The sequence below is a fragment of the Dromiciops gliroides genome, chromosome 2, assembly GCF_019393635.1.
Source record: "Dromiciops gliroides isolate mDroGli1 chromosome 2, mDroGli1.pri, whole genome shotgun sequence".
Classification (NCBI taxonomy): Eukaryota; Metazoa; Chordata; class Mammalia; order Microbiotheria; family Microbiotheriidae; genus Dromiciops; species Dromiciops gliroides.
In genome coordinates, this window is record NC_057862.1 from 536,313,945 (window position 1) to 536,328,510 (window position 14,566).

The following is a 14,566-nucleotide window of genomic DNA, read 5'->3' on the forward strand; positions in this document are numbered from 1 at the left end:
TTGGTGAGACCTTTCATTATTTAAAATCCTTCCCATCATTACACCTTCACAATGGAGATCTTTTCCTTCCCACTGTCACCAAACCGACACGCGAGTGTTTCTCCATAATGGCACTGGGAAAACCTAAAATAAGAATTAGCAGCTTAAGTATGCTGCGTTAGCACATGTGGGTGGGGAATTTTGGAGTTTGGTACTTGGTGGACCTGTGAGTTCATCAATGTGTTCATAGATCCACTGACATACACTATAACCCCACCCACACCTCTTCCCCTGTGAAGCTTATCCCCATTTTCTTTTTCATTTGAACATTTTTTATTGGTGTGGCACCCCCACCTTTTTTTTACATCCCTGTTACTTCTGAATGACTACTTCCTGCACCCCAGTATACCCTTTCTGTAATAAGTACATCCAGGCAAAACATTGGCTATATCTGCAAATGTATGCTTTACACCCAGAGACCACCGCCTCTCTCCTGAGAGGCATCCTTCATTATCAGTCTAATGAAACTGAAATTTATCCAGTTATCTCCTAAATCTTTCAAAGGAGCTGAAGGTCTTCCTTCTTTTGGTATCTTGGACATACCTCTATGCCTCACTCAAGCTGTCCACCTGCTGTCTCTCATTCCTACTCCTTGACTTTGCCACTACTTGCACCACTGTTCTGCTTTCCACTGTCCTGAGAGCTTGATGTGATCTAAGCTTTTGACATCACTGGGTGATTCCTGGTGTTAACTCAAAGAAATTCTAGACAAATAACAACATGGAACAGAGCACCACCCTGTGATCGTCAAACAAATGTGCACAATCTTAAACATCAGCTCATGTGTCAGCCCTTTTCAATCCCCCAGGGAAAGAAGGGGGAAGGAGGGACGAAATAAATACATAGTGCCTACTATGTGCCAGTTACTGTGCTGGCTGCTTTTAAATGTGATGTAGGTGACATTATTCTCACTTTACAGTTGTGGAAACTGAGGCAGACAGGTGAAGTGACGTGCCGAGGGTCACAGTAACTGTCCAAGGCTACATTCGAACTTGGGGCTTCCTGATTCCGGGCCTAGTGCTCTGTGTACTATAGCGCCACCTACCTTCCACCTAGTTGTCAGTGCTCTTTCTGCCTAAAGTCTTCACGCAAAAGGAGGAGTCGAGATGGAGATGGCTGACTCTCTAGGAGCAATGCATCCAAGTGCTGATCTAAAACTCCTTCGGAGACCAGACCTAGGGAATGCACCAGACTGAATCTTTATGGGGAAACCCAGAACAAGTCACAGTGACTCACTCACTCCTTTGTTCAGCCAAGGTTGGCATAGGGAGACAGAGACAGAGAGAGGTCGGCTGACACTGGGGACCAGGGCAGGCAAGAGCATGTCATGGGTGTGCACTTCAGCTCCTGGGAAGAGGCTGTGCATCAGGGCAAGAGGAGGTCCCAGACTCACACCAGGACACCCCCAGAGCCATTCGTGGCCATGGAGACACAGGTACCAACTAGCAGCTTTGTTGCCTCCTCCCCATCTTGGGTACAGATCCCCAGTGAACTGAGAAGGGAACTTGCGTTCCCGCAGTGTTCCAAGAAAGCAGGCAGTTCAGAAGCCGGCAGCAGCAGTGCTGTGGCTAATAGGCCAGGAGCAGGGCTGCTTGCAATCCCAGCATCTCCCCTGGTCTGCCTGCAGAAGAATAACAAGGGCAGGCGTCTCAGACCAAAGGGGAGCCTGCAGTGGTCACTCTGGACCAGAACTTCCCAGCTGGCTAATGGAGGCTGTGTCTAGCAGCATTCTGTTGCTCTGTTTGAAACCCAGGTCAAGGACTTGCAGAGTTGGGAGGAAGGGAGTGAAGCAATTGGACTTTCCCCTGGATCAGACCACTTTAGGGGCACTGGAACTGGCAGTACCTGAGATCATCGAATAACACAATATACCCTAATAAAGTAACAATAGGACCAGCCAATGGATGACTGAGATAGCAAGAAATATTAAAGTCAAAATGCAAAAAAAAATTTAGAAAATGTAAATTATTGCATAGCAAAAACAACTGATCTGTAAAACAATGAGAAAAAAAAGAATCATTGGACTATCTGAATGCCATGACCAAAAACAACCCCCTAAATACCATATTTCAAGAGATCTTAAAACTGCCCAGGTCTCTTAGAATCAGAGGGCAAAGTGTAAATAGAATCTGCTGGTCACCTCTAGCAGAAACCCCCAAATGAAAACTCCCAGGAACATTATAGCCAAAGTCCACAACTTCCTGCTCAAAGAAAAAATATCACGAGCAGCCAGAAAGTGAGTTCAAGAACTGAGGAGCCACAGGCATTATCACAAACAGTTTAGCAGTCACTGCTATAAAGAAGAAGAGAACTTTGAATATATTCCCAAAGGCAAATGATAGGGGCTTAGAGCCAAGAATAATTTACCCAGCAAAACTGAGTATAATCCTACCTTAATGAAACAGAGGACCTCTAAACATTCCTGATGAAAAGACCAAAGCTATTTCATTAAGGTTGTTCAAACAGGAGTGAAGGGAAGCGTAAAAGGACAAACATGATTGAACAATGATGGACTAAAGGATAAACTGCTAACATTCTAATATGGGGAGATGATACATGTGTCCTCTCTGATCTGTATCATCATTAGAGTTCATAAAGGGAGTCCAAATAGATGAGGCCTAGGGGTGGTTCTTTTAAGGTTTTGATGATCTTAAGAAAAAGAATGGAAAGAAGAAGAGGAATACACTGGGGGGTGGAGTAGGGAAGGGAAAAGAAGATTTGGGAGAATTATCTCATAATTAAGATGCATAAGTAGACATCTATATAAATGAGAGGATAGGGGGAGCATCCGACACTACAGCCTTATTCTCATCTGAATTGATTAAAGAAAGGAAACACACACACACGGTTTGGTACAGAAATACATTTTCATTCAGTAGGGAAATAGGAGAGAAGGAGGGGGAGGTGGAATTAGAGGAAGGATGGAAATAGAGCTCTTTTGAGGTAGCAAAGAATGGAAATTCTATTCATTGATTTATTTAGAATTTTCCCCCACCTTACATGTAAAACAAATTTTAGCATCAATTTTTAAAACTTTGTGTTCCAAATTCTCTTCCTTCCTATCCCCCAATTAAGAACTCAAGCAATTCAATATAAGTTATACATGTTCAGTTGTGCAAAACACAGCAGACAAAAAAACTTTGGAAACAGGAACTATAAACAACAATAACAAAATATACTTCCATCTGTATTCAGACACCATCAGTTCTTTCTCTGGAGATGGACTGCATTTTTTATAAGGCCTTCAGAGTTGTCTTGGATCATTGCATTGCTGAAAATAACTGTCAAAAGAATGGAAATTCTGAGGGGGTGCTTACAAATTAGGAAATGAGTGAACAAGTTGTCATACGTCAGTGTAAGAGAATACTGTTGTGTTGTAAGAAATGAAGTGAATGGTTTCAAAGAAACAATGGGAAAACTTTTATTCATCTGATACTGAGTGAAATGAACAAAACCAGAACAATTTCTAGACAATGATAGAAATGTGGTAAAGATGAAAATCTTTGAAAGAATTAGGAACTCCTGATTAATCATGATTCCAGAGGATTAATGATGAACCATGTTACCTCCTGATGGAGAGGTAAAGGACTCAAGTGCAGAATGAGACAAATATTAGTTTTTTGGACACGGACAATATGGAAATTTGTTTTGACTGACTACATATGTTTTCCTTTTTTTTTTTTTTTTTGGTGGGGCAATGAGGGTTAAGTGACTTGCCTAGGGTCACACAGCTAGTGTCAAGTGTCTGAGGTCGAATTTGAACTCAGGTCCTTCTGAATCCAGGGCCAGTGCTTTATCCACTTTGCCACCTAGCTGCCCTGACTACATATGTTTTTAACAGGGTTTGTTTTTCTTTAGTTCTTGGCATAGAGGGATGAGGAGTGCGGAGTGGGAAGAGTAAGACGGAAGATCTTTGTTGAAAGAAAAAAAAATAATTTAAAAAGTAATCATGTATAAACTCATGTTCATGTGTGACCTGGGTAGAATATAAACTTCTTGAGTACAGACTCTCTCATGTTATTATTATTATTATTTTGGTATTCTTGGTAGACTTGCTGCAATTGAGAATCTCAAAACTAGAGAAGCTACAAATAAGACTAATAATGAATAACTTCTATAATCAATTATCCCAAGGTGAATTTCTTCCACAGAGCTTGTGTTCACTCTTTTGGGAGTTCACCTACTATGCTGATCACAGCACTTCAAAATTATATACTCAGAAGTTTATATTCTCCTTGCAGCCCCTTCATCTTCTTGTTCAGTTACCTTGATGTGTCTATCCTGTGATCTTTCACATTTTGTCTGGCTCAACAGTAGATCCATTTTATTTTTAAAACGAAATTTTATTTTCAACATACAAGCATTTATTTTCTCTCCTTCCCACCTCTCCCAACTTAAAAAGGAAAACAGGGCCTTGTTAACAGCACACTCATTTTAGATATCTGAAATGCCAACAAAATAATCGTTAGTGCCTGGAAATATTTATGATTGCAAAGTGGATATTTTTTCAGTTGATAGTAGTTGCGTTGTTTAGATTCATCATTCAAGTTAAACCACATTTTATGAATGAAACAGTGCAAACACCTTTCTGATTGTGACAAAAGATCACTACCCCCATTCTAAATTGTGATACTTGCTGGGTCCACTTCTGTTGTCATGTATTTAAGCAAAATAGGTTTAGAACAGATATATAACTAATTTTTCTTTCTTTTCTTTCTTTTGTTTTTTGTTGTTTTTTTTTCCCAAAGTAGTTGATAGCTGCGGGATGCCCCACTTATTCAGGCGCTGCCTGTGTCTGGCAACCTTTTCTAATATAGTCAATCATAACTGTGTATAAGCCTTTAGGGAGAATAAAGCTATACCTAGAAAAGACCCGCAGTTAGGGTCTTTCTTGACCATATTTGAAATTGAATTAGGTAGCATTTTGTTTCTTAGTAGTAGATTTTTATGTAATAAAGCAGAAAATACTATGCTGTGAATTTAGAAAAAGCCTTTTGATATCTATTTAATGTATTTATGTTTATCCTTATGTTCAAATTTGTAGTTTTAGTATGTTTAAATGTGAGTTCTAAAATGTACTGATCTACTCCCGTTCACTTGGCTAGTTTTAAAAACATCACTGTGGGTTAAATACAAAGGACAGTGGACTTAAGACTTCGCTGATGAATCTAGACTCTACTGCTAATTACTTGAGTGGCTATGGGAGAATTCTTTAACCTCTCCTGACCCTTAGTTTCCTTATGTGAGGCAGCTAGGTGGAGAGTAACTGGTATCAGGAAGCCATAAATTCAAATCCTGCCCTAGACACTTAACTAGCTATTTGACCCTGGGCAAATCACTTAACCTGATTCAGTTTCCTGATCTATGAAATGTGAGGAGTAATAGCCCCTGCCTCTCCCATGTCTGTGGTGAGGATTAAATAAAATAGTTATAAAGCACTTTGCAGATTTTAAAGCACAATCTATAAACACTGGCTGTTATCTTAGTTAGATCAAAGCTTCTTAAACTATGGGTTGGGACCCCATATGAGGTCAACTGGGTGTGGGGGTTGCGAAAAATTTGTCAGTAAATGCTTGATTTGTATACCTAGGTTCACATAAAAATTTCTCAGGTGAAAAGGGATTGCGAGTGAAGAAAGTTAAAGAAGCCTTGATGTAGATGAAGTGCTAAATCTCATGTGCCTATAAGCCAAAGCAAGGGCATTCTAGATATGTAGGGGTCCACATGTAAAGTTTTTGTCCAGAGAATTTTGAGTGGTGATTTTTCTTAGGTGCCAATTTTTTATACGTAGCTGTGCTGTTGTTTCCTGAATCTCTACACAAACGAGCTGGAATCATTGACTATCCACCCCTCAAGGGTGATGGGAAGACAAATGAACTTTTGCAAAAAGCTTCCTTAAGAGAATTTCCCAATAAGACTGAGACTATAATTATGAACATAGTTATTACCACTTCACAGAGGTAGAGGTCACTCTAACAACTAGAAAAGATTAGGAGTAGATTTTGAACTAAGAGTAAGATTAACACTAACAACCCTCCTCACACCAGAACTAGGGGCTAGAATTTCCCAAACAGCAGGAAATAAGTTCTTAAATTCTCACCAAACATGTAAAATGCTAACATTAATATGCAAATGTGATTCAATCAAATATACTCATTTCAATAGTAAAGCAGTTTCAGGTACAAATTCTCTAATATCTCAAACATGGGTTCTTGTAAATTTTAAAATTAGGTAGAAAAGAACAGTTTGCTCAGTTGTGGGTTCATGGAGTCTTTTCAGCTCTTCACATTAGTTCATCATAAGCCAACATTTTGTGTGTGTGTGGGGGGGCAATTGGGGTTAAGTGACTTGCCCAGGGTCACACAGCTAGTACGTGTTAAATGTCTTAGGTCACATTTGAACTCAGGTCCTCCTGACTTCAGGGCCGGTGCTCTGAGCTACCACTGAGCTACCTAGCTGCCTCTGCCAACATTCTTTTAATGATCAATTTCTGTTGGGCATTAGTTCCAGTCACTTCAAACATTATTGCTTTTGCCCCTTCCAAGTTTTATGAATTCTTAAGTTTACTGTTGGTAGAAATTTAAGATGTTTGCATTATGTCAGTAAATGCCAGACTTTTACTAAATCCCTTGATTGGTGGACAGTGCCATAACATTTTTATGAAGTCACCATTGGTGCTGGTTTTCTAGCTTAGCATTCCCTAGTGAGTCATATGCAGCCATTACAGGACAGCTTGCCCCTGTCCCATGCAGACAGTTTTCCATAACAGCACCGTGTTTTATTGAGGTTGGGACCACAGGAGGCGCTGCTACTTTCTGTGAGAAACTATTCCTTTCTGGTTTTTTGTTTGTTTGTTTGTTTTCAACTTACTGGTCTTGTATTTCCAACTTGCCATTTCTTTGAAGAGCCTGGCCATACCAGATTATTTCTCATCCTTTTTCTGGTATTAGTAGACCATTTCCTTGTTATTTGAGCAAACTGTACATATGAGGATTATAAAAACTTTATGTAACTTGAATAACTTTAGATGTATACACAATGGAAACATACTGTAAACGGAACATCAAAGGTAGATTGCTAAAGTATATGTATTAGCATTGTTAATTCTAGGTTAATTTTGTATTCACAGATGCAATGCATGACATTATGGAGCAGTAAGTGAAAACGGGTATAATGATAGTTATGTTGAAGGTAAAAAACAAACAGAATTGCTTTTAAAATCTCACTATTTCAGCTTGTATGGGCTATTTAAATATGCTTCTATTGTAGAGTATGCATCCTAAGTACCTTACTGTATGGCAGTGAAACATGGACTACATACACTAAACAAGAGAAGAAGCTTAACAGCTTCCACATGGGCTGCCTTCGGTGCATCCTTGGCATATCTTGGTCAGATAGGATCACCAACACAGAAGTGCTCCAACGTGTGCAACTTCCGAGCATCTACACGCTACAGAAACAAAGATGGCTGCACAGGTTCAGTCATGTGCACCGCATGCAAGACGGGTGCATTCCTAAAGACCTACTCTATGGTGAGTTAGCCTCAGGCCAAAGACCTGCTGGACACCCCCAGCTTCCCTACAGAGATGTATGCAAGTGCCCCATGGTCTTCCTTGTTACTGAAGAAACTTTCTATGGTCCTTACCTTCTCTGTCGGCTCATCTTGCCTTTCTTTTACTACACTTTTATCTCCTTAAAGTGGGGCACTGTTTCCAGGCTGCAGTATCCCAAGCTTAAGAAGTCCCAGGTGGTATGGTTTAAGGAGAATCAGGTTCTTTCCTCGCCCGGCCTGTTTCCTGGTCTCAGATGACCCCAGACCAACTTGCTAATCAACCAGCTTTGTGTGTTGTGGTTGTTAGCTCTTACGAGCCTGTGCCCCTCCCCAACCTGGGCCACTGCTATTTGAGCCTACCCCCTGGTTCTCAGCAGGGGTGTAAAATCCAAGTTCTGCCTTAGCATAAACCCCTGTAGTCTCTCCCCTGCCCAGGGCTCAGCCTACTCACCAGACTGTGAGCTTAGTTCCAGACGACACTGGTGCTTCAGCTGATTCAGAGGCTCTGGGGGTCTCCTCTGGTGAGGACTTCCTGGGACTGGATCTGTCAGGGTGACTGTGGGGTTGGGCTCGACTCCTGTATCAGCACAGCAGCTCCCTCCTTCTGATCTTCCAAGCTGTTCTTGGTTAGAAGATGATTTCAGCACATTCTTCTGTGAGTTTTGCTGCTCTGGGCATTTTCCTATGGTGTTATTTGGATGTTTTTTGGAGCAATCGTGTCATGAGTTTGGGAGCTCAGTGCCTTTCCTCCGCCATCTTGGCTCCGCCCCGGAAGTCCCTGGGCAAGTGCTTTTAACTTTGATTCTGGGTCATTGAAATCCTGGCTGCTTTTTTCTGTTATTCTTGTCACCCCAAACAAGTAATTTTGGATTTATTTTTAGGCCCCTGTGTTAATATGTTTCCTTTCAAGGAGAGTGATTTGTATTCTCATCAGAGATTTCTCCAGAACAGGCTCTACAAAGCAGCATTTCCAGAGAATCCTTTGACTCCTCCAGGAATGTCAGGTGGAGCCAAGAGATCTTACCCTGTTCCATCTCAGATGGTCTCATCACTGCTTGCTTCTGCCCTCTTGTACTTTTTTCGACTGGGGGATTAGGGTCCTGGGGGTGGAATCTACTGTACTCTGGGTGTTTTTGTTTGTTTGTTTGTTTTTAACAATGAAAGCCCCTGGAAAGACAAAGTGAATTTCTTACATTTAACAATCTGAGAAATGTGGAACGGCACTCATGCTGACAGAGAGAACTTTGGCTCATGGAATGCACTGTATTAATTGGCATGGTGCTGAAATTCAGTATTATCTGCACTATGAAGATTCACTACCAAATCCAGTCATACACCAGACTGTTGATTGTAGTGTTTGCAAAATCAGAAAGGAGCTGCTTTTAACAGGGATACCGGTAAAAGTCAATACATTTTAAAATCCGTGAGTCATCTTTGGAATTCTCATCTGAGGGCCCAACCCAGTTGATTGATGATGAATATGTGGGCACAAGAACCCAATCTATCTCCTGGTTTGGCCTGGATGCCAGACCTCGTATCAGCTTCACATCCCATTCAGGCCTCTACTTGGGATCCCCCACCATCTGCCTCATGCTTCGTGAGTCCCCCTCCCTTTTCTTTCCCTCATCCCTCCACTTTTCCATAACGAAACACCCTCCTCTAGTCACCACTCCTTTTTATGTGCTGTCCTCTCCTATTAGGATGTAAGCTGCTTGAGGGATGGGCCTGTCTCTTTTGAAAAGTACTTTCACATTCAGAGTTTAGCAGCATGCCTGGAACATACCATATGCTTAATAAAAGCTTTTTCATTCAGAGTTTTTTAAAGATGGTTTTTATTTACAAAATGATTTCACTCTCCTTTTATAAAAGTTACAAAAACTGATATTTAAAAATAGAAATACCCTCTTAGACTTTTCTATTTCACATTAAAAGCAACTAAAGTTAGCATTCAGATGATTTCTTTTTAAAGTCATAAAGCCACACTGTTATTGATCACAACTTCTAGCAAAGAAAACTGTGCTCGTGGGGATCACTCCATTCAAGCCAGAGCCTGAAGCAGCAAGATTTTCTCATTAATGCAGAACCTATGGAGTACGACCATCAGATTCTCGCCACAGCGCGATACCTGGCGCTCCATAGCCAGGCGGAAATCTTCTTTTACCCCTTTGGTGATACCCCTGGTTACTGTGTGGTGCCTGAAGTTAGCAACAGGAAAACAAAGAGAAAACAGGGTTATCATCTAGGCCTGAAACCATATTAATCCTGAAGGGTAGTGTCTAATACATAAATCTGTCTCCTATTTAAGCCAGAAAAAAAAATTCCTTAAAAAAAAAACCAACACAAATCCAAAACAATCCAAAATAAAATGCTACTCCAATTTTTAAGATAGATGGGCATCTTCAAAAGTTATCTTCACCATTTTCCCCTATAAAAATGGCAAAGGAACACCTGACTGGTTAAAATTGAGCTTTGTTTTTTAATCCTTGTCTCCCACTACTGCTACTCCTTCTAAACAATTGAGACTAATGAATCCAATGTGGGAGATACTCTTTAATTGTGCAAGTCCCTAAGTGTCATTTGTGGGAGCTCAATGAACATTAAGTCATCATGGGAATGGCTCCCTAAGAATATCAGGTAAGGAACCATTCAGACCTTAGGTCTGGTTTTGGAAGAAATGAGGTCAGAGACTGAACAAAAACCAGGCAAATCCAGCCAGGGGTGGGCAGGCTTAGGTAAGTAACTCAATGGTGAGAGGCAGCAGATCTTAAAATCTTTCATAAAAACTGCTACAGATTTGGTGCTTGTGAGATCTCGGGGGTGGAGAGGAATAGGACAGTTTGAGGTGTTGTTAACATTTTGGGATGCCATCAAGGACATATTCAAAAGGATCCCTTAAATAGAAGAGAAAGAATAGAGGAAATCCAATAAAATGAATTTTTACTAATAATAAAAAAAATGAGAGCCAATCCACCGCTATGGGGGAAATGGGTCCTAAGTACTAGTTTACTGATTGTCAGACTTAGACAAATTTAAGCGAGAAGCCACCTTTATTCCCTTATTATAAGTGATGTAGAATGGAATGAATCTATGCATTTGCAGAACTAAAAACTGCTTTTAGATTATTTCTATTCTATGATGTGAGTAAAAATAACTTCGGGTATAATAACAAATTGTATAGGTGCCATAATCAAAATTCACACTGCAGCTTAAGCAGAAAGCTTTAAATTGCTAGCTTCAGGAAGTAGCTTTATGGTAGGAAGTCTGTAACACAATTTACACGAGACCTACATAATTATCGGCTCCACAGAGAAAATGTGTTGTTCCTTTCAAGGTATTCTGAGTTAGGACTGGCAGCTGAGTTTGGTTAGGGTAAAGTACTAAGAAGATCAATCAAGGCCAAGGGTTCTTTCCTTCTTTAGGTCAGCTAACTTTGTATCAAGAAAAGTTCTGTTCCAGTGCCACAGACTCACTGCAGCCTGATTTTTAAATGTTACAACTGTGAAAAAATGTTGATTCTAGCAGTAACAAAGCAAATGTATGGGTGGTACAAACAAACCCATTCCCACTGCTAGAAAAAACTTCAAGTAGCTAATGATAAAAGCTACAAACCTTCTGTCCTATTCAATATTTAAATTAGGAATTACCTACTCTAAAGAAATTGGCAATGACCAAGGGAAAAAAAAATGCTGAAATCAAGCCTACTAAAAAGCAGTGAATTTAAAGACTTAGAAAACCTTGGGCATGTCATTAACCTCTATGGCCTCAATTTCATCATCCTAAAGTAATGGAGTTCGACCAGATGACCTTCCAGCTCTGAATCTATGATCTCTATTTAGATAAAGGAGACACACACACACACACACAGGAAAAAAAAAGAAAAGAAAAAGAAAAGAAAAGAAAAGAAAAGAAAAGAAAAGAAAAAAAGAATAAGAAAAGACTAAAACAGTCGCTAAAACAAAAGTCTGGTCTTCTTACCTATATTTGGGAAAGGGAACTTGTTTTAAAAAGCTGGTACTTAAACTAGTACAATCTATGAACAGTTTCACATCATCTTCATTTCCATTTTAATTTGGTGGTGAATATTAAATTGAACACACACACACTGTCAACTTATGGATAAAAATAAGAAATGTTACAATATTACAACCAGATGGTTGCCGAGGATAGCAGAATAAATGAAAAGAAAAGCATGGATGAGGGCACTGGGGAACAGAGAGCTGAAAACCATGGGCAGTACAACATGTTGACGAAACAGCACACTATGAGAAGGTGTGTTTTTCCCACTTGGTACCTGTCAGCAGTCTGTATGCTGGGCTGTAGTACAGGTATGAATTCCTGCTGCAGTAACCCCAGGGGAGGGCTAGAAGGCCTTTAAAAAACAGCAAACAGCAGCATTCAAACACCCACACCGACTCACCCTGGACTGTAAAACACTCCAGAGAAAATACAAGAGAGAGCTGGAAGGAGACCATATGAGCGCTTTTTTTTTTTTAAAACCAGCAATAACCACCTTAGATCCAGCTATGCGCTGAAGGGGAAAGAAGGGAGAAGCCACCATGTACTTTCATGAAGCTCACTGATGTATAATGTTCAGGGCTTACTTAGAATTTGACTTGAACTGAGTCTTAAGATAGGCACTGGTGTCCAACGAACAGGGAGGAAGTTGAGCATGATGAATTTGTAGGGGGAAAGGAACCTACATTAAAAAAGTGAATTTGAAATCCCCATCATCCTTACTTTTTCTCACAAAAGTCCAGGTGTATACCCTGACAAACTCTCTCAAATGCAATTATGTCAAAGTTTGGTTAGGAGGGAGTTCAGTGCTGAGTGATCACATCATGGCATACACAGTATTCCACTGAAGGCAAAGCACAAATACACCAATATTGCCTATTTCATTCTAGTCTGATCCAACTGAAATAGTACAGCAGACATTTAATATAAAAAATCCTTTCTTACTGAATACATGAGAGCAAAACCTTTAAGCCATGGACTCTTAACTTGGGGTCCAATGGATCCCTGAGGGATCCATCTGTGAATTTAGATGGGGAAAAAAAGATCTCTGTTTTCATGAGCCTGTGACTGAAATGTAGCATCTCCTTCACTTCTGAATGTAGGTAATAAACATTATTCTGAGAAGGGGTCCATAGGCTCACTAGATTGCCAAAGGGAACCCAAAAGGAACTAACCCCTGCTCTAAAAGAATATCTCTTTCTGGCTCTAGGAACCAGGTCATGGCCCCTTTGCACTTCTTATTTCATCAACATTTATCTTTTTTTTTAATGTACCACATCTGACAAGCCCTACAAGCCAGGGGAGAAGTGAACAAAATGTCCAAGGCTGACCACCTCAGAGCTTCTGAATGTAAGGCACGGGGCTCAATCCATCTGCAGCCTAGATATTTTTGTGATGACCTTTTATCTAATTTTAAGGTTGGAGTTCTTCTCATTTAGCTTAAAGGACCTGAGCAAGCTGGGTGTTTTCTACAGAGGGTGCTCATATTTCCACATCTCATTTCCTCAGTTTTATAGAGAGAAACAACTTTAAAGAGAGATTACACAGTTTACTGCAGTTTTTAAATTACTATCTTCTCAGTTCTTTTAATCACAGAACCTCAATTAGTTCTGCACTTTAAAATAATGATTGTGTATCTTAATGGCTTACTACAAAGGGTGCAAGATTAATATAAATAACTTTCTCCTGGGCCTGGGATACCTCTTGAAAATAATTTTTTAATTTAAAGGAAGCCAATGTCCATTTTTATTCAGGTGGCTTTCTAGCTTCCCTACTGTTTCACCTGTTCTTCCTTCCACTATTGCAGTTTATGACTAGCAATATAGATTTTAGAATGACTTTAAGAACTCCATAAAGGCAAATCCATCATATCCAGCCATTAAGTAAAGTTTCCACAAGTACTAGACTAGTCTTTTCCAGTCCTGCCTCCAATTCTGATAATTTGCTGCTTAACTGTTTTCAAGAGTTGAAACCAAGGTCCAGCTTGTAGGAGATGATATCAGTTGCTCTTAAAATGAAGGATGGTGTTCTGGAAAGGATACTTGGCCTAATATCAATCAATTTCTGGGTTAGAATCCCACTTATGACATGTATTAGCTATGTGATCATGAGCAAGTATCTGAGTCTCACTTTCCTTATCTGCAAAATGGAGATAAAAACAACATAAGCCTCACAGGTTTGTGGTGAAGATTAAATGTGAAAATCTACATAAAACACTTTACAAATCTTCAACTGCTAGATAAATATTGGCTCTCTTCATTATGCTAATGGGCTACGAGTAGAGATCCTTAATTTACCCTCATAATCCCTGGTAGATCTCTCCTCTCTGAGTCTAACCTTGAGCCTCTTCTCTGTCCTTGTGTGGGGGATGTCTACACTGCAGCACATCTCCCTAAGTCGCTTTTTGTTCAGTTAGAATAAATCATTTGGTGGAGAAGACATTTTGGTCAGTCACCCAGCTATTCCTCACCCAAGACACTGCATCTCTCGACTCAGGGCATTTTCTCTGGTTGTCCCCCATCTCTGGAATGATTTCTTCTCATCTCTGTCTCCTGGCATTCTTGGCTTCCTTAAGCTCCCAGCTAAAATCCTATTTTCTATAGGAAGCTCCTCTTGAATGCTAGTGCCTTCCATCTGAGATTATAGCTAATTTATCTTGTTTACCTCTTGCTTGTATACATTTTTCATGGTGTTTCTTTCTCTTAGATAGACTGTGAGGTCCTTGGGAGCAGGGACTGTCTTTTGACTTTCTTTGTATCCTTAGCACTTAGCACAGTACCTGGCAGATAGTAGGTGCTTAATAAATGCTCGTTGACTTGACAAGGTAAAGCAAATTGTTAAAATGAGGTTTGGGGATTCATTTGAGATCTTTCTTTTTAAAACAATCTATACTTCTGTCCCATTTGTAATGATAATTAAACACTGTCTATATAAGGAACTGTCTGTATAAATATTTGCTGC

At 40.0% G+C, this 14,566-nt stretch overlaps 1 protein-coding gene across 12 annotated transcripts in view; it reads right to left on the reverse strand.

The window, feature by feature from the left end:
- Positions 1-9,405: 9,405 nt before the first annotated feature.
- The window catches only part of INTS10 (integrator complex subunit 10), a 35,703-nt gene continuing 30,542 nt past the window's right edge, over positions 9,406-14,566 (reverse strand). For 8 of the 12 annotated variants that reach the window (XM_043985667.1, XM_043985666.1, XM_043985664.1 and 5 more), the window contains 2 exons: positions 11,883-11,960; positions 9,406-9,786 (listed from right to left, as the gene is read on the reverse strand). In XM_043985667.1, coding sequence (XP_043841602.1) covers positions 9,630-9,786; positions 11,883-11,960 — 235 coding nt within the window. In that variant the 3' untranslated portion in view covers positions 9,406-9,629. The remainder of the gene's footprint in view (positions 9,787-11,882; positions 11,961-14,566) is intronic. The other 4 variants (XM_043985669.1, XM_043985672.1, XM_043985671.1 and 1 more) reach the window with 1 other exon arrangement.